The sequence below is a fragment of the Phoxinus phoxinus genome, assembly GCF_949152265.1.
Source record: "Phoxinus phoxinus genome assembly, chromosome: 18".
Classification (NCBI taxonomy): Eukaryota; Metazoa; Chordata; class Actinopteri; order Cypriniformes; family Leuciscidae; genus Phoxinus; species Phoxinus phoxinus.
The window spans coordinates 24,196,687-24,218,090 of NC_136893.1; the positions used below are offsets into that span (position 1 = coordinate 24,196,687).

The following is a 21,404-nucleotide window of genomic DNA, read 5'->3' on the forward strand; positions in this document are numbered from 1 at the left end:
AAAAAGTGACATTTTGAATTTGCATTATAATGGACAAGGCCCTTTTTTTTTTTTTTTTTTTTTTTTTTTTTTTTTTACTAACAATACGATCACTTCCGCATTTAGCTTTAGTGGTCACTGCAGCTTCCGGTGCTGTTCAGTGTATGGCAATTGTGAGAATTTAAAGAAATCACAAAATTAAATCTTGGGGAAGTGTTACACAGCATGACAGGGTTTACTCATTGCTAAAACACTGGTTTGATATAATATACTAAATGCTATGTTTACTATAGTTAAAAATGTGTATACTATGCAATATTATAATTAGGCCTGTCAAGTAATTTAAAATTTTTAAGCTAATTAATTATACATGATGTGTCGATTAATTAATCTACTTAGCTAATCGCAAAAAAACATTTAAAGTCATTATTGTGTAACTCTTTCCCCGCCAAACAATGTTTTCTGACACAAATTTTCTGGGTTTCTGTATTTTCACTGTTATGCGGTAGGGGGCGCTATTACACATCTTCTGAAAGAGTAACTGAATCTCCTGATCAAAACGCATGCGAAGAAGATGCAGAAACAAGCGATATTAGGGCTGTAAACGATTAATCGCGATTAATCGAATCCAAAATAAGTTTGTGTTTACATAATGTGTGTGTATTGTGTATAATTATTTTGTATATATAAATACACACACATGCATGTATATATTTGAGAAATATTTGCATTTATATACTGCATATATATTTATATATGATTTATACTATATATAAATAGAGCTATTTTATATAAATAACAAATTTTTCTTAAATATATACATGCATGCATGTGTGTGTATTTATATATATATATATAAAATAATTATACACAATACACACACATATATTATGTAAACACAAACTTGTATTTTGCATTCGATTAATCGTTTACAGCCCTACGATAGCATATGTAATCATATGCACATATAAAATAACTTGATCACCAACATTACACGGCATATAAATCAAAACAGCCTAATGTTACTGAATGAAATGTCGACCCAGGACGAACTCGTCCTGTAACTACACGACTGTGAAGCTTTGGGGGGTGTTGATGGACTCGATCTACTCCATCTGTGTTTTTTACATCATACACTACGAGAGCGGCCTCTAGAGGCGAGATAAACTATCGCTGATGCCTCGGTGTTTGTTTTAACACGTGAGGCTGCGCTCTACACAGAGCGGGACACTTCAGATGCGGGTTTAAAACAGACAATCAAGAGGTATGATGTATACAGTACACTACCGTACATGTTTTCATATTATTCAAGTATTTAATTAAATTCGTAAAATTTAAGTAAATAATTCGTTGACTAGATGCTGCATTAGTGGAGAACAGAAGCATGTTTGACGTCAGAGCGCTAACATTACTAGTACCTCAAGTGGTTAAAACAATGTGACAAAAACACACACAAGCCCGACCCGAATGTTTAATTTCATGATTGTTACAATCTATTTGCATTCATTTGTATCCAGCTGGTCACTTTTATGCATTTGTCAGCGAAGTTGCATATTCAAAGCTAGGGAATTGATATGGTCATGCAGCCGAGAGAAAACAAACCAGTAACGCATCCTCCTCCCCCTCAAGCTTTGGTTGGCAGTTTGTCTCGGGGGTTTACCACCCTTTGCAATGCTAATGCAATAACTTCCAATAACATCATTGCTGTTCATGCTGTTCATGCTGTTACGTTTTGCAGTTGTATTTCACAGTAGGATGTTTATGACACTACCGCATTATGAATTGTCTCTGTCATGAGAATCCAGCTCATTGTGTGGATCTTTGTAAACCACACTGCTGAGTTACTTCCTATCTCAGTGACGCTCTCATAAAACTGTCAAAAAAGGGAGGGGTAGTTAGTTGTAGGTTATTTTTAAAGTGCCTAAATTATACAATTTTAAGGGTTCATAATTTTGTTTTGCAGTCTCCTATAGTAGGTTTACATGCAGCCACGGTCAAAATCACTTTAATTTTCTCATAATGTTCATTGCAACATCACCTCTTTTCTCACAGTGTCTGAAACGGTTCAATAAATTATTCTGTTTCTCTAAACCCCTCCTTTCCAAGAGCTGACTCTGCTCTGATTGGTCAATGGCCCAGTCTGTTGTGATTGGTCTACTCTGCTCTGATTGGTCAAATGGCCCAGTCTGTTGTGATTGGTCTACTCTGATCTGATTGGTCAGATGGCTCAGTCTGCTGTGATTGGTCTACTCTGCTCTGATTGGTCAGATGGCCCAGTCTGTTGTTGTGATTGGTCTACTCTGCTCTGATTGGTCAGATGGCCCAGTCTGTTGTGATTGGTCTACTCTGCTCTGATTGGTCAGATGACCCAGTCTGTTGTGATTGGTCTACTCTGCTCTGATTGGTCAGATGACCCAGTCTGTTGTGATTGGTCTACTCTGCTCTGATTGGTCAGATGGTCCAGTCTGTTACAGGCGTGAATTTCCATTTTGTCAGTTTGAGGCTTATTATTTCTCTGTTTGTGTGAAAGGGCCTTTACATTGTCCATTTTTGGTTTTGTTATTAAAAAATAAGCAAGCCCAGTCCAGGCCTGAGATAAAGTAGCCTAACGCAAAAGTATTGTAACATATTACTTTACATAAAAAGTAACTAAGTAATGCAATTAGTTACTTTTTTTAGGGAGTATCGCAATATTGTAACACTACTTTTAAAAGTAACTTTCCCCAACATTGTTTAGGAGACTAACTTTATTTGTTGTGCATTTCGATCTTTATAACTTTGCAGACCTTTTACATTCACAAACAGCTGTGTTACACACTACATGAAAGGTAATATTTTAAAAAGCATAATTGGGGCATTTTAAACTTTTTTTTTTTTTTGTGTGTAGTGCGCAGATGTCAGTATTAATAGTGTTGAGTAATGCGTAATTCCGTCATAGAGATTATCACTGTATCGAGGCCAAATCATGTTGGTTCATTGCATGTTCTGTGAAGCAGCAACACTTGTTTTCTCTGCTGGTGCAGTTTTTCTCTCCGTATGACGTGTCCTGGTCGCCAGTATGGAGTGATGGGAACGTCAGACTGGAGTGAGAGAGAAGAGCTGCACAGTTTGAGAGCCCTTCTGCCACCGGCTTCTCCTTTCCTCTTCCTCTTTTGTCTGTGCTTTGTGTCTTCATTTGTGCTTTGTGTCTTCATTTGTGCTTTGTGTCTTGACAGCGAGCGACTGCGTGCTGTACAGCGCGTGATACTCTCTCCTCTTCAGTTTCTCTCGTCACACCTCCTCTATCTGCACATGCTGCAAGTACACAATATGTTTACAGCAAGAGAACCATTCCCTTCAGTCAATTATGTCTATGTTGAGTACACAGCCTAAGGGTGTTTTCAGTGAGGTCCAGTGAACTAACAAAGAGTTGTGTGTTTTGTAGTTCAGTCAATTTACAAGCACACTGAGAGAGGTTATGCCTAAATTAAATTTGTGTGGATGTGACTGAGGCCAATTTATTTATTTAAAAATAGCAATCTGAGGCAATGGTATTATCTTTTCCAAGTGTCCAGCCTTTTCAGGTTATCTCATTTCTGGCAGTGAAAAACCACTGATTCAAGAGCTGGAACGTGTACCACAATCTTACGATCACTGAAATGATTGTCTATTGTTATATAAATATTAAATAATATAATACAATAAATGTAACTGTTTTAATTGTCACCACCACGGTATTGTTACGTTATTACTACATTTAGCAGTTTTTTTTTTATTGACAAAAAACTGTGATGTGCATATATTTATTATGAGATGCTTTATATGATATATAATGTTATGAAATTAACAATATTTATCATATATTAAAAGAAACGTATCTCAGAATTACCAGTATTAACTCTTGATGGATTTAATTAAATTCTTTTGAAACGCATAAAAGCCAGAAAACGGTTCATGAAACCTGTATATTCATTTTCAAACAAAACAGCATCAGTTGTTATTATTAGAATGTTTTCAAACAAAATATATACATTTTACTTGCATAAACTTTCACTTTATTATAAAATTATCAACTTTTTAAGCTGTAATTTTTTTTCATGGCTGCCATAAATGTGTGCATATACATACGATATTTATTTGTATCAGTTCATTCTCAAAAGGTTTAGTGTGAGATGCCTTCCGGTAAATATATTTTACAAAAGATGTGGTAAATGCATAGAGAAGTTCTGCATTTTTGTATATTTCTTAAACTCTTAAATAAAAATAATTAAAATAAAGTAGTGTGTGATTTGAATTCTGGTTCCCCATACTACGTTTTTTAAAATTATTATTAGACATTTTGATAGTAAGGTCTCATTTTACGTTACAATAAGGTCTCATTTGTTAACATTAGTTACTGAACTAACTGTGAGCAATATATAATTTTTTTTAATTTTTTTTTATTACATTTAATAATCTTTTAATCATTTAATGTCAATATAGTTAATACAAATACAGTTGTTCATTGTTTTTTCATGTTAGTTCAAAATGCATTAACTATTGTTAACAAATACAACGAATGTGTTAGTAAATGTTAAAATGAACGTTATCTAGCACTAACAAATGCAGTAGAATTGTTCATTGTTAGTTCACGTTATACCATGGTCTGGGTGAATACTCGATTCTGATTGGCTGCAGGGTGTCTATTAAAAAGTGATGTAGGACACCTAGTAACAGAGTTCTAAAACCGTTAGATTTCGATTGTAAAACTAATTAAAATATAAACTAATGTTTTAAAAATGTGTTATTTGGCAAGTGAACATGGTATAACGCGTCGGACGGTTCACGCCTCGCCGTCGTCCATTAATACCTGACAATGGACACCTCGTCGGGCATTAACCCTCACTTAACTAACGTTTAACAAATGTAAAGTGTTACCAACATTATGCATCTCTTCCGGGTCAAAACGGACCCGAATGCAATCTGCGCCCCACATCCACATCTGGTGCTCCTGTTTCCTCAACTCATGTAAGCGGTCCCAGTCTCCACTATCAGCAGATCACTCTCCGTCAGTGACCTCACACACCCGCTGGTGTCATTGCACTAGATTTAGGTGTGACTCACGGTTTGATAAAAAAAAGAAAAAAAAGGGAATTTTCTAATGCGTTGACCAGCAGATTGTAGAGCAGATTGCTTGAGGAATTGCAGGAAGGATGACACACAGATGTTCTGTGATGTTCATTCCCACGGCATTAGACCAGCACACTCCAAACCCTCACAAGGTTACCAGAGGACTCGATGCAGGCGTTTCTGTGTCTGCACCACAGATAAACCAACAAGATTGCAGACGATAATGGGATTTAGGCCCCGTTTACACGATGGGAAAACACAGATATTTCTCTGCGTTTTGGCCTGTCATTTACACGAAAACGCCGTTTTTATCCCAGAAAACGATTATTTCTAAAAACTCCAGCCAAAGTGGAGATTTCTGAAAACGCCGTTTTTATGTTGTCGTGTCAACTGGGAGAAACGGGGTTTTAGGTTCTCTCTTGTCGATTCTGAGGATTCTGATTGGCTTGCATGGCTTTATCCTTCTCCCTACACTGCCACCCATAGGTTTGGCATAGTTATGATGGCGCTCGACGGCGTATTTATGCGGGTTGTGTGCACGATGTTATTATTGAAAACAGAGGGGGGGAAATATTTGTTTCTCTAAATACCCGGCTATGTGTAAATGTGGCCTTAAAAGTGTGATTTCCAGGACTGGAGTATTTGTGAACGTCTCTATTGTGTTCTGTATTGTGAAGTTCTGTATTCACAAATGATTGGAAATCTTCTGCTCACCAGGGCTGCATTATTTTAACCAAGCATACAGTTATAATAACAGTAATAATACTGTTTTTTTTATTTGAGTACCCGTATTTTCCGGACTATAAGTCACACTTTTCTTCATTGTTGGACTGGTCCTGCGACTTATAGTCAGGTGCGACTTATATATTATTAACTAACAAACTGACTGAGATGAACCAATATAAAACAGTACCGTCTACAGCCGCGAGAGGGCGCTCTAGTTAGCAGAATTGTTCAGAAGCGACACCGAGGAGGAACTCAATGGATTCAGTGTTGTGGAGTGAGATCGCGAGAGCTTGGTGAACTTGCTTACCGGTAACTTGCTTGTTGGACTCGCTGGCTAATGTCAATTTAGCCTATTCAGCCTCCCAGGTATATGTTCTGTGTGCTATTGTGTAGCTGAATAACTGTTAATGTGTTACGCTAACACACCGGACACCTATTCAGCCTGTTGTTCTGTGTGCTATTGTGGAGCTGAATAACTTGCCTTTCCAGATTAAATGTCTGTTCTTGGATTTTGTGAAATTAATTTCTAAATAAATGCGACTTATAGTCCAGTGCAACTTATATATATATTTTTCTCTCTTTTTGACCTATGCGACTTATACTCCGGAGCGACTTATAGTCCGGAAAATACTGTATTTTAATACTTTAAATTGTATTCCTCTGGTGAATTTTCAGCATCATTACCCCAGTCTTCAGTGTCACATGATCTTTCAGAAATCATATGCGTATTTGCTTTGTTGTATGCATAGACAGTGTTACTTTTTACCCTTTTTATTATTATTATTATTATAATACTCACTGTGTCTGTCCACTCTTTGTTTTACAGTATCTGGAGGGGCCCGAATGTGAACTGTGTGGACAGCACTGGATACACACCTCTACACCACGCTGCTTTAAACGGACACAGGTGAGTCCTGTCACCTCATGACCTTTGACCTCAAAGATATCTTTAGCTTTATTTATCGAAATGTGCTTTTATTTCTGAACGCCACACACAATTGTGCACGTCTCTCTGTGTCAGTGAGGTGGTGGAAGCACTTCTGCGGAACGAGGCTCTGACGAACATCGCTGACAACAAGGGCTGTTACCCTCTGCACCTGGCGGCCTGGAAGGGGGACCAGCGGATCGTCAAGCTCCTCGTCCATCAGGGGCCGTCCCACCCCAAACTCAATGAACAGGTCTGACCACACGACACCGAGCGGCACATTCAGACATTTTCTGGGTTATTTTCCACGTAAGGTCTAGGAGCAGCGCTCGTGTCTTGCTGTTGAATACCACAGGAAGTAGTTTTGACTCGTCTCTCAGAAAAACTGAATGGAAAACATGTATGAAATACTCTTATTGTCTACAGGTGAACTGGAAATCTATTGGGCCAGGCCTTCTGGTTTAAAGTGCCTCTATTATGCTATTTTAAAGGTTCCTAATTTTGTTTACAGTCTCCTACAATAGGTTTACTTGCAGCCAAGGTCAAAAACACTTTAATGTACTTTTCAGCATCGCCTCTTTTCTCACAGTGTCACAGTTGAATGAAGCGGTTCGATTAAGTTTATAGTCTCTAAACCCCTCCTTTCCAGGAGCTGACTCTGATTGGTCAGATGGCCCAGTCTATTGTGATTGGTCTTCTCTGCTCTGATTGGTCAGATGACCCAGTCTGTTGTGATTGGTCTTCTCTGCTCTGATTGGTCAGATGACCCAGTCTGTTGTGATTGGTCTTCTCTGCTCTGATTGGTCAGATGAGCCAGTCTGTTGTGATTGGTCTTCTCTGCTCTGATTGGTCAGATGACCCAGTCTGTTGTGATTGGTCTACTCTTCTCTGATTGGTCAGATGGCCCAGTCTATTGTGATTGGTCTACTCTGCTATGATTGGTCAGATGACCCTACTCTGGCTCAGTCTATTGTGATTGGTCTACTCTGCTATGATTGGTCAGATGACCCTACTCTGGCTCAGTCTGTTGTGATTGGTCTTCTCTGCTCTGATTGGTCAGATGGCCCAGTCTATTGTGATTGGTCTACTCTGCTCTGATTGGTCAGATGACCCTACTCTGGCTCAGTCTGCTGTGATTGGTCTACTCTGCTATGATTGGTCAGATGACCCAGTCTGTTGTGATTGGTCTACTCTGCTCTGATTGGTCAGATGGCCCAGTCTATTGTGATTGGTCTACTCTGCTATGATTGGTCAGATGACCCTACTCTGGCTCAGTCTATTGTGATTGGTCTACTCTGCTATGATTGGTCAGATGACCCTACTCTGGCTCAGTCTGTTGTGATTGGTCTTCTCTGCTCTGATTGGTCAGATGGCCCAGTCTATTGTGATTGGTCTACTCTGCTCTGATTGGTCAGATGACCCTACTCTGGCTCAGTCTGCTGTGATTGGTCTACTCTGCTATGATTGGTCAGATGACCCTACTCTGGCTCAGTCTGTTGTGATTGGTCTACTCTGCTCTGATTGGTCAGATGACCCTACTCTGGCTCAGTCTGTTGTGATTGGTCTTCTCTGCTCTGATTGGTCAGATGACCCAGTCTGTTGTGATTGGTCTACTCTGCTCTGATTGGTCAGATGGCCCAGTCTGCTGTGATTGGTCTACTCTGCTATGATTGGTCAGATGACCCAGTCTGTTGTGATTGGTCTTCTCTGCTCTGATTGGTCAGATGACCCAGTCTGTTGTGATTGGTCTTCTCTGCTCTGATTGGTCAGATGAGCCAGTCTGTTTTGATTGGTCTTCTCTGCTCTGATTGGTCAGATGACCCAGTCTGTTGTGATTGGTCTACTCTTCTCTGATTGGTCAGATGGCCCAGTCTATTGTGATTGGTCTACTCTGCTATGATTGGTCAGATGACCCTACTCTGGCTCAGTCTATTGTGATTGGTCTACTCTGCTATGATTGGTCAGATGACCCTACTCTGGCTCAGTCTGTTGTGATTGGTCTTCTCTGCTCTGATTGGTCAGATGGCCCAGTCTATTGTGATTGGTCTACTCTGCTCTGATTGGTCAGATGACCCTACTCTGGCTCAGTCTGCTGTGATTGGTCTACTCTGCTATGATTGGTCAGATGACCCTACTCTGGCTCAGTCTGTTGTGATTGGTCTACTCTGCTCTGATTGGTCAGATGGCCCAGTCTATTGTGATTGGTCTACTCTGCTATGATTGGTCAGATGACCCTACTCTGGCTCAGTCTATTGTGATTGGTCTACTCTGCTATGATTGGTCAGATGACCCTACTCTGGCTCAGTCTGTTGTGATTGGTCTTCTCTGCTCTGATTGGTCAGATGGCCCAGTCTATTGTGATTGGTCTACTCTGCTCTGATTGGTCAGATGACCCTACTCTGGCTCAGTCTGCTGTGATTGGTCTACTCTGCTCTGATTGGTCAGATGACCCTACTCTGGCTCAGTCTGTTGTGATTGGTCTTCTCTGCTCTGATTGGTCAGATGACCCAGTCTGTTGTGATTGGTCTACTCTGCTCTGATTGGTCAGATGGCCCAGTCTGCTGTGATTGGTCTACTCTGCTATGATTGGTCAGATGACCCAGTCTGTTGTGATTGGTCTACTCTGCTCTGATTGGTCAGATGGCCCAGTCTGTTGTGATTGGTCTACTCTGCTCTGATTGGTCAGATGACCCAGTCTGTTGTGATTGGTCTACTCTGCTCTGATTGGTCAGATGGCCCAGTCTGTTGTGATTGGTCTACCACTCACAGCACATGTCGGGAACCAAACTCCCATTACCATATCTGAATTTCAGTGCCAGATCTTCCTCAGCACTTGATAGACAGTAGCTATTTTTCCATTACTCTGTTTTTATGTGCAGAGGTGGTTTTTGACTTGTGCAAAAAAGAGTTAATGCGAGTAATGGGAGATGGAAACGCATTAAATTCTGATGTAGCGCACGGTTTCCTCATGATGGGAGTTGCGGCTCTTTTTAGGGAACTGAACCGGATCATTTGGCTTATCTCAGTAATACGAGTATACGTTTGCGTGTGTTATTCCTCTTCTTTTCTGACCCGATTTTTAAGGATATTTTCTCCACACTGCTCGACCACACGCTCTCCATGCAGTGACTGAATAATATGTTAATGTGTACAGCGATGAAGAGTGGCTGGGTAATGTCATCACACGCATACACATCATAACAACATTCAATTAGTGACTGCTTGATGTGTGGCTGAGCAGTGTAGCGAAAGGATAATCATATTATTCTGTCTTGTATTAATACACAAAAAGGAAAAGATGCTCTCAGACGGGAACCGACTCTCACCGTTCACTTAAAGGATTCGGCTCGACGACACGGTTTCCACTCATGGTGTTTTATTTACTGTTAGTTACTAGGTTACCAATACCACCGCCGTCCGCTCGAACAAGCTGATGGAAACTCACATAATTCGCATTTGTTTGTTTTGCAAACTTGGAAAAGATTTGCTTCACATTTGGATGGAAACTCGACTAGTGATACGAACAGTAATGATGATGTTGGTTTTACTGTATTTCGGTTATACTGTTTTACTGAGCACAGAAGTGCATCAAAGTGGATTTGCAGCACAGAAAACAGGGTCTTCTCGACATGTCAAAAACACGATGTTGCTTCTCAGCTACAACTTCAGTGTTTTAGGGTCAAAGTAGACGTTGTTCGCTGGCAGACAATGAAGACCATAGACTGGCATTAAGCACATTTGTTTCAAACCTACTTGGATATCTTACGGAAGTGACACTGGAATTGCTGATGACTGGTTTTGGCAGTCCAGAATCGATTTTTTTTTTATTTTATTTTTTAAATAACTTTTATTTGTTGCGCACTTTAATCTTTAAAACTTTGCAGACCTTTTACATTCACGAACAGCTTCATTTACACTGCATGAAAGGTAATATTTGAAAAAGCATAATAGGGGCACTTTAAAAACAGAAATGTGAAGATTGTGCATTTTCTAAGAACTTGACCGAATTCTATAGTTCAAAATGTGTTATTTGAGCTGGAAAGTTGTTTAAAATGTCTTTATTAGTCATTCAGTCCCTGCCTCACAATCATACTCTCCATCCTTAAAGGAACACTCCACTTTTTTCGGAAAAGGTTTATTTTCCATCTCCCCTAGAGTTAAACAGTTTTACCGTTTTCTAATCCATTCAGCCGATCTCCGGGTCCGGCGGTAGCACTTTTAGCATAGCTTAGCATAGATCATTGATTCTGATTAGACCGTTAGCATCTCTCTCAAAAAAAGGACCAAAGAGTTTTGATATTTGTCCTATTTAAAACTTGACTCTTCTGTAGTTACATCGTGTACGACAGAAAATGAAAAGTTGTGATTTTCTAGGCCGATATGACTAGTAGTAACTATAATTTTTTTGAGAGAGATGCTAACGGTCTAATCAGATTCAATGGTCTATGCTAATAGTAAGCTATGCTAAAAGTGCTACCGCCAGACCCGGAGATCGGCTGAATGGATTCGAAAACGGTAAAACTCAACTGTTTAACTCTGGAGGAGTTGGAAAATAAGCCAATTTCCCAAAAAAAGTGAGTGTTCCTTAAACAGTTTGCGATATCAGAATGTGTCGGATCACAGTATGTTAAAAATAGCCCTTTTTGCAAATAAAGTTTGTTGACTACACTACATGCTAATGTTGACGAATCACAAAACCCCATTTTAGACCCCGTTTCCACCCATATTTAGCACTGACCAGAAATAATGCAGCTTAATACCAGTTGGAAATACCAGTAGGTTATGGTTGTACTTTTCAAAATGGTCATCTTTCATATTTTAAACGTTTTTATCTGCAATGCTTCCTCTCTTCCTCTCAGGAATCCAAACCGAGAGACGAGTCAGAATAAATCCTGTCAGTAGTCTCTGAGTTGCTCTGTAAATATCCACCTGTCTAATGCCACACGATCTGAGATCAGTAGTAGGGTATCGAGGGGTTGTTGATTAGTGAGGGAGGGTGTGTAAATGAGTAATTTCGAGGTTAGATTCGAGGTTTTGAAACGTCTCAGGAAAAGCTGCAGCTTATCAGGAACAGTTTTGCTTCCTCTTACAGCTTCACACTGCTCTCATTTACACTTTGAGTGAGTGTGTGTGTGTAAAGACAAAGCTAAACATGAGTTCAGTGGCTTCTCACCCTTAATACACGCTGTTTTCACAACTGCTATTTTTAGTCGTAACACATTTAATGTTTTTTTAAGTAGAACATGACATACACGGTATGACTGTATACTGTGTGTCTGTTTGAATCAATCGAGAGTCAGTTAAGATTAGGACACTTAAGTTGCAGATTAACCAAATTCAGGCGCAGAATGAATGAATAACCACCAATATCGGAATATAAACACACATTTGCAGTGTGAGTTTTTACCGCAAATTTGGGATGAAATTAATTGTTTTTCTCTCATGCTGAATTAAACGTACAGGTCATGTGACATCAATGTATATAAAAACATATAAAATCACATTTTGTAACTGAATTGCTCAGTTTGTTGGATGTTTGTTGACCCAGCAATGACATATTGAAAGGTTTCTTTGCTCTCGCTTGCCTTCCCGTTCTATAGCTGTTCCCTATATATTTCCAACACCGTGACATCTTTTAACAAATGAACCTGAATATTCATGCGCACCTGTACTCGGGGTTGGTTTTTTCATTGTTTGAATGAGATGTCCCCGGAGGAAAGCAGAAACGGCCTATCTTCAAATACTCTCATTTTGCATAATTTGGAGAGACTTTACATGCATTTATTATTCCGCAGTGATGCACTCCATGTTGTTCAGTAACATCATAATCACAGTTTTCATTTAACAACTCTGTTATTGTGCTGTTTTCTCATTATAGCATGACATGTCTCAAAATGAAATGAAACAGTCCACAAATATATTTAATTCATAATGAATCAATAATAATAAGTCATTATTTTTGGCTGCCCTAACTAAAAAAATATTTTTAAAAAACTGTCTCATTTCATTTTTTTTTTGCCATTTTATAAGGCTGGTTTATTCTCCACTGTTTGATAGATCAAATTCGGCATATGCTAATACATTTTAATTGTCAAATGTTTCTTATTTGTTTAATTATAGTTAGTTTTCCTCACAAATTTGACATTTTTTGCCTTGTATCAAAACAAATATTAATTCGGTGTGTATTTTTATTCACCGTTTATCATTCGACGGACTCTAAGCCAGCCTGTAGTTTCTTTTGCCTGTTTCATCATGTGATCATGCATTTGATTAACACTTGTGTTCAGTGTGTGTGTGTGTGTGTATGTGAACACGTCTCCTTCCTGTTCTCTCCCCTCTCCCAGAGCTCTCTAGACCACACAGAGTTCAAACGCTGTGGCCCATTTGACCCCTATATTAATGCCAAGGTGTGTACCCATGACCTCTGACCTGCACGCTTCACCTCAATACGCCACGCCTGGGTGTGTCTGGTTTCTGTTGGGACAGTGTCGCTTCACTCTTTCTCATGTTTGTCATCATGTGGGTTATAGAAGCACACGTATATGCAGTATATGTGTGAAGACGTGACAGACTGTGCTGTGATTCTCACTGTAGTGTGTGTGTGTGTGTGTGTGTGTGTATTTTATCATGACTGTTGAAGCTGAAAGGTGTCCTTTCTGCAAACTGCAAAAATAATGATGGATTCCAGACAGGTTTCCCACACCGTAAGACTAATAATGTATGACAAGAAAAGGGAAAAACTCACGTTGTGAGAAAATATTCTTATTAGTATTGTCATTTTTAAATATATTTAGTAAAATTTCATACATGCATATTTAAATGCATAGCATACAGTTTTCAATTTAAATGGCATTCAATTATATTTGTTTACCATAAAAAATTGCTTTATAGGGACAAAAATACTTTAATTACATTTAATATACATTTAGAATATAGTAGATTTTAATCTATATTTAATTTATAATAATTTATATTTAAATGCAGAACAGGAAAGGATATCATAGAGAGAACCCCTCCGAACACTCATCATTCTATGTCAAAGACAATTATTCTCTTAAAATATTAGATTATTATTTTAAAAAATAAAATAAAGAAAAGACAACATAAGCTCAGGTTGTAAAATATCTTCTGGTGCAACTAGAATAATTTAGTATATACAGATATTAATGTGAATTTGAATTAATAAATACTGATATGAATGAATTCATGATAAATATTAGGATATTGGATATTTAAATATTGAGAGTATTTAAATATAAATATAGCTGCAAGCAGCGATTACGGGCCCAAGCCGGTGGCACCGCCACCCTGGTGCCTTTAGTTACACTAAAGGCACCGGGCTGGCGCTGCCACCGGCTTGGGCCCTCCATCGCTGCTTGCAGCTATATTTATTTATATATATATATATATAAATAAATATAGCTGCAAGCAGCGATGGAGGGCCCAAGCCGGTGGCAGCGCCAGCCCGGTGCCTTTAGTGTAACATATATATATAAAAAGCCGCCACCCCCGTTGCCTTTCGGGTTCCTGTGCACGACGGGCAATAACGTAACCCCGCTTTGACTGTCGAGAAGAAGTCTGCTTTAGAGCTTGCATCAGTGTGAGTTAGAGGATGGATACCCGACCCGAGCCTGACGGGCCGGGCCGGGTTCGGACAGATATTTAGAAATGATGTTCGGGTTCGGGTCGGGCTCGGTCACATCAGCGCGATAAGGCATTGAACATTTTAAATTTAAAACAGCTTATGTAGGTAGCCGATGTGCCTGATGCTTTCACTTGATGCAAACGTTCGTTTTTGTGATTAAAATACATGTAAAATATTACCATAATATCCGTCTTCCTGTGTGCGGACATTTGTTTATGTAGCCGTGACAACGAAACGCGTGCATAATGTGCGCGCGCCAGGTGTTAAGAGCGCTTGTTGCTCCGTGCGCTGATGCGCTTGTCCTGTTGACATTTCCGATTGCCTTCCTACAGTTGCTTAATAAAAGCGGGCTTTCCACACAAACAAACGTACAATTGTCATTAGTATGAGAAAAAAATGGGATTTTAACTGTCGGGCTCGGGTCGGGCTCGAACATAAATATCTTTATGCCTGTCGGGCTCGGGTCGGGTTCGGTTACTGCTCTGTCGGACGCGGGCCGGGCTAGGACTGAAAAATTCGACCCGATCCGCACTCTAGTGTGAGTCTTTCTGCTCCCCTCCAAACACACACAGAAAAGGGGGGGGCTGTCTGTGTGTGTGCCCTCCCTCCCTCCCTCCCTCCCCTCCCCACACAGACACACACACACAGACACACACACACACACACACACACACACACACAGAGAATGGCAGGGGGAACTCTGTCAGAGAGAGACAAAACCACATTCAAACCAAAATATCTGACTTCCTGTTGGTCGGAGCTAATGACTGTAAATTAGAAAGTTGTCCGGATCGATAAGCACAATATACAGACCGAGTTTTGTGACTGTAGGTAAAAATAACCCACCCACTTTAGTCAAAAGTATCTTGAAAGTAACACACTTCCTGCTGCCAGTTGGTGGCGCTATAACTTTGACTCACAATAGTCACATCCATGTGATCGCCCTCTTACAACAAACACACTGCTGAAGTTTCATCAAGATCAATAAATGTATGAAGACGTTATAACACATTGTGTTTTTCCTTTCTCGCCATAACTTCGTTTCCTCGCCACGGCCAAACCGTTCGAGATATCAAAAATCCGTCCGCAATTTAGCGTCCTCAATGTCTTGACTTCATGCTGACCGAGTTTGGTGGCGATAGGATAATTTTTCTTGGACGAGTATATCAAATTCCAGGGGCATGCATTTTCATACAGCCCATAATAGCCGACTTCCTGTTGGACTGGCGTAAAACTTAGAGCACGAAAGTTGTTCGGCCCGATTAAATCTATATGTGTACCGAGTTTCATATTATTACATGCAAACGTGTTTGATATATGGACCAAGTTTTTCGGACCACGTTCAAGGGGGCGCTGTTGAGCTCCCCTGCCACGCCCGGGTACCAGCTTCAGCCCAGCCCTGATGGCCGCAGGTTCTGACCTGTGTGCAAAGTTTCAAGAGTTTTCGAGCACGTTAAGGGCCCCAAAAGTGCCCGAGAAGTCCCACACAGCAGAGAAAGGGTTAAAATAAAGCCCCCCTCCTCTCTCACACACAGAGACACTGAGAGAGACTGGCAAAATTCCCATCAAATCACATTCAAACCAAAATATCTGACTTCCTGTTGGTCGGAGCTAATGACTGTAAATTAGAAAGTTGTCCGGCTCGGGGAGATAAATATAAATACCGATTTTTGTTACTGTAGGTCAAACTAATACCCCATTTTTGACTAAAGGTGGCGCTACTGAGCCCCTCCACCGCGCCCGTTTCTGAAACTTCACACATGCCTAGTACCTAATAAATCTGATATGCATGTTGAGTTTCATGCAATTTGAAGCATGTTAAGAGCCTCAAATGCACCCAAAAAGAATATAAAAGTTTAAAGCGTTGCCATGGCAACAGTATTTAAGATATCAATAATTCTTTCACAGGTCTACATCTGCCGTGTGTTTACATTATACACATAAAGTTTGAAGCAAATCGGGTAAAAATAAGAGGGTGAATTCAAAGCATTTTGAAAGTGACACACTTCCTGCTGCCAGTTGGTGGCGCTATAACTTTGACTCACAATAGTCACACCCATGTGATCGGCCTCTTACAGCGAACACACTGCTGAAGTTTCATCAAGATCAGTTAATGTATGAGGATGTTATAACACACTTCCTGTTTCCAATATTCGCCATAAATTCGTTTCCTCGCCACGGCCAAACCGTTCGAGATATCAAAAATCCCCTCGCAATTTTTCATCCTCCATGTCTTGACTTCATGCACACCGAGTTTCGTGGTGATTGGTTGAATCGTCTAGGAGGAGTATTTTAAATTCCATTGCATGTGTTTTTTAAACTACGCCAAATAGCCGACTTCCTGTTGGGCTGGGGTAAAAAGTCAGAGCACGAAGGATATATGAACCGATGAGATCTATAAGTGTACCGAGTTTCATATTATTCCACGCAAGCGTGTTTGATTTATGGTCAAGTTTTCGGACCGCGTTCCAGGGGGCGCTGTCGAGCCCTCCTGCCACGCCCGGGTACCAGCTTCAGTCCAGCTCTAATGGCCGCGGGTTCTGACATTTGTGCAAAGTTTCAAGAGTTTTTGAGCACGTTAAGGCCCCCAAAAGTGCCCAAAAGGTAGTAATATAATAATAAATATAGCCGCAAGCAGCGATTACGGGCCCAAGCCTGTGGCACCGCCACCCCGGTGCCTTTAGTTGCACTAAAGGCACCAGGGTGGCGGTGCCACCGGCTTGGGCCCTCCATCGCTGCTTGCGGCTATATTTATTTATATATATATATATATATATATATATATATATATATATATATATATATATATATATATATATATATATATATATATATAAAAAACCGCCACCCCGGTGCCTTAGATTTCCTGTGCACAACGGCAATAACGTAACTCTGCTTTGACTGTCGAGAAGAAGTCTGCTTTAGAGCTTGCATCAGTGTGGGTTTTGCAAAAGTGCGCATCGAGGGCACATATAAGAATTTTTTTTATATATATATATATATTAGTGTTGTCAAAAGACCCGGTACTTCGGTACCATTTCGGTACTAAAAAAATTAAATGGTAACGGTACCAGCTTTTCTTAAGTACCGGTGTAAATTCATCATTTCATACATTCGTTTCCTCGCCACGGCCAAAACGTTCGAGATTTCAAAAATCCGTCCGCAATTTAGCATCCTATTCTAGCATGATTTACCTTGATTTACCATGTTATAGGATGATTTACCATGATATACCACATTCTAGAATGATTTACCAGGATTCTAGCATGATTTACCTTATTTACTATGATTTTCCATGTTTCTAGCTTTAATAACCATGATTTACCACGTTGCTAGTAATTATGTGAAGCATCAGAACAAATGAAGTGATAAACTGACAAAATATGATTGTGTTATAATAGTAATTGTTATATAAGGGATTTTTTTAGTGTCTAAATGAATGCAAAAGCACATGTGAAAAGACTATTAATAAGTAGAATGTCCAGCAGAGGGCAGTTGAAGACCACTTATTGGCTCACTTTCATTTTACAAGTCTTGATGTTTACCAGTATTTTGCACCAAAGCAAACCAGTTTTTGCATGTTAACTCCATTGTGCATGCTTACACACATTACACGTCCATCATAATAACAAATATATAGCTTTAAGCATTTGTTTGTTAGCCAATGCTGAAAGCTGATAAAAAGATTACAAATATAATCCTGCTGCTCTCTCTAGTTGACGACAGTTATTACAGCCTCCATCTTACAGTTGAAGTGAATGAATGAATGGAAATTTGGTTTCTCACATATATTTTGGGAACGAGAGAGCGAAAAAATCTGAAACTCGGAGCTTAGATAGTGCTCAAGGGGCCCTGTGTAATGAGACCATCCCAGTGTTGGTGGGCGATTGGGGCCGGGAGTTATTCCCGTCCAAATGCAAAAAAATTTTGGCTTATATCTCGGGAATGCCCAGGCCAAATCGCACCAAAATCGAATCGAAGCTAGGTGAGGACAGGCCCTTTCCAACAAGCTATTCCACAAGGATCGTGGTGGTCTGGTTCGGGAGTTACAGCCGATCAAAGGTCGGAGGTCTCGTGATTTTGCGATCGCCGGGGGGGCGTTCCCGAGCTCCGCGACAATATATTTCGATCAAGAGCCTGGAGAGGACCTTACCATCAAAATTTGAGCGCGCAACGACTTTCCGTTTTCGAGTTATGAGTGAATTTGTACTTGGGGGGGGGCGTGGCCACCGTTATACTTTCGCTTTCAGGCTTCCCATTTCTCAGTGTGACACAATTGTCAATAGTAATACAACAATAGATGAATTTTGATCAAATGTCATTGTAAATGTTAAAATACTGATTTTATAAAGTCTAAATATGAATTATATAACAATATTAGGGAGTAGTATGATGAAGAGACAGCAGGGGGCAGTATAATACCACTTATTGGCTCTATCATTTTAACAAATCCCTCACACCCCAAACACACTAACAGAGGGAGGGGGGGAAGAAAATCCTCCACAAGTCCACATTCAAACAAAAATATCTGACTTCCTGTTGGTCGGAGCTAATGAGTGTAAATTAGAAAGTTGTCCGGATCGAAGAGAAGAATATACGTACCGAGTTTGGTTACTGTAGGTAAAACTAATATTTTTTGACTAAAGGTGGCGCTACTGAGCCCCTTACCACGCCCGTTTCTGAAACTTCGCACAAGTGTACTAGGCAATAAATGTGATATGCATGTTGAGTTTCATGCAATTTGAAGCATGTTAAGAGCCTCAAATGCATCCAAAAAGAATATAAAAGTTTAAAGCGTTGCCATGGCGACAGTATTAAAGATATCAATAATCCTTTCACAGGTCTACATCTGCCGTGTGTTTACATTATACAGATGAAGTTTGAAGCAAATCGGGTAAAAATAAGAGGGTGAATTCAAACCATTTTGAAAGTGACACACTTCCTGCTGCCAGTTGGTGGCGCTATAACTTTGACTCACAATAGTCACATCCATGTGATTGGCCTCTTACAGCGAACACACTGCTGAAGTTTCATCCAGATCAATTAATGTATGAGGATGTTATAACACACTTCCTGTTTCCAATATTCGCCATAAATTCGTTTCCTCGCCACGACCAAACCGTTCGAGATATCAAAAATCCCCTCGCAAGTTTTCATCCTCAATGTCTTGACTTCATGCACACCGAGTTTCGTGGCGATTGGTTGAATCGTCTAGGAGGAGTATTTTAAATTCCATTGAATGCGTTTTTCTAACTACCCCAAATAGCCGACTTCCTGTTGGGCTGGGGTAAAAAGTCAGAGCATGAAGGATATATGAACCGGTGAGATCTATAAGTGTACCGAGTTTCATATTATTTCATGCAAGCGTGTTTGATTTATGGACCAAGTTTTCGGACCCCGTTCCAGGGGGCGCTGTCGAGCCCCCCTGCCACGCCCGGGTACCAGCTTCAGTCCGGCCCTAATGGCCGCAGGTTCTGACCCGTGTGCAAAGTTTCAAGAGTTTTTGAGTATGTTAAGGGCCCCAAAAGCCCCCAAACCCTTGAAGAACAATAATAATAAAATATAGCTGCAAGCAGCGATTACGGGCCCAAGCCGGTGGCACCGCCACCCCGGTGCCTTTAGTTGCACTAAAGGCACCAGGGTGGAGGTGCCACCGGCTTGGGCCCTCCATCGCTGCTTGCAGCTATATTTATTTATATATATATATATATATATATAAAAAAACCGCCACCCCGGTGCCTTTAGGGTTCTTGTGCACAACGGGCAATAACGTATCTCCGCTTTAGAGCTTGCATCAGTGTGGGTTCTGCAAAAGTGCGCATCGAGGGCGTGAGCACCGTTCTGAAAACTAAAATGAAAATTAGACACCCTACAGTTTCATGGACTTAACGGACACATGAAATCAGCAGCCATTGTAAGTACACAAGACCAAAAATTCATATGAAGTGTGGTCTATATATATATTAATTTTTTTAAGGGACAAGACAGATCATTTGACTTGCCTGACCTGATTAGAACAGTGAAAAAATAAAAAAAATAAAAAATGGGTTGTGCAAAAAGGCGCATTTTTTGCTAGATTTTTTAAAAAGTTTAAATATATCAAAACAGGAAGATTTTTTTACATTTAAAAGCGTGCAATGAAAAACAGGAATAGGGGAGGGGAATGGCCGACAGAGACAGAGAACTTTTGAAACTAAAAAAATAACATCCTAACTTTGACAGAAAGTAGTCTTTGATAATGTTTAAATATACATAAAAATGCAGCATTGAATTAATTGAAAGTAGTGTACTTTAAAACACTTGTTTAAAAGAAAAAACACATTTATACATAGTATAAAACACTAGATGGCACAATATACCTATTTTTAATAGTCTTTCTGCCCCCCTCCCCACACAGACAAACACAGGAGGGGCTGTCTGTGTGTGTGGCTGCGATGTCAAGATTGCAGTGTGTGTGTGTGTGTGTGTGTGTGTGTGTGTGTGTGTGTGTGTGTGTGTGTGTGTGTGTGTGTGTACGAGGATCGATCGAAAAATGGAGACATAAAAACATACTCCGTCATTTTGTTCATACAGGACATCATTCAAACTGCAAAGTGTTTCCTTATATTTGTGTGCACTTGCAATAAAACACAACATTGTGCTTTTGTTAAACTATAAACTCTTGTCAAACTGTAACATACAAATGTCACCCAACCAAAATCACACACACACACAACAATGTTGACTGTTTTTGTTCTGTTTCAGCAGCGAAAATAGTTAAACAAAGATCACAGCAGAACCATCGCGCATCTCACAGTGTTTTTTCATTAGTGAATGATTCCGCATTTTGAAAAAATCGCTTGACTCAAAGATTCAATGATCAATCCATAAAGATCTGTGTCATTCATGAATGATTCAGTCGTTCGAACGAATGAATCAATGACTCGCTCATTAAGACGGTCGTGTTTTTTCATTAGTGAATGATTCCGCATTTTGAAAGAATCGCTTGACTCAAAGATTCAATGATCAATCCATAAAGATCTGTGTCATTCATGAATGACT

The 21,404-nt window shown here is 40.0% G+C and overlaps 1 protein-coding gene across 1 annotated transcript in view; it reads left to right on the plus strand.

The window, feature by feature from the left end:
- The window catches only part of LOC306986033 (ankyrin repeat and SAM domain-containing protein 1A), a 112,117-nt gene that overhangs the window by 25,012 nt on the left and 65,701 nt on the right, over nucleotides 1-21,404 (plus strand). The window contains 3 exon segments of the mRNA XM_079588874.1: nucleotides 6,620-6,700; nucleotides 6,815-6,971; nucleotides 13,063-13,125. Of these exon segments, the coding sequence (XP_079445000.1) occupies nucleotides 6,620-6,700; nucleotides 6,815-6,971; nucleotides 13,063-13,125 (301 nt within the window).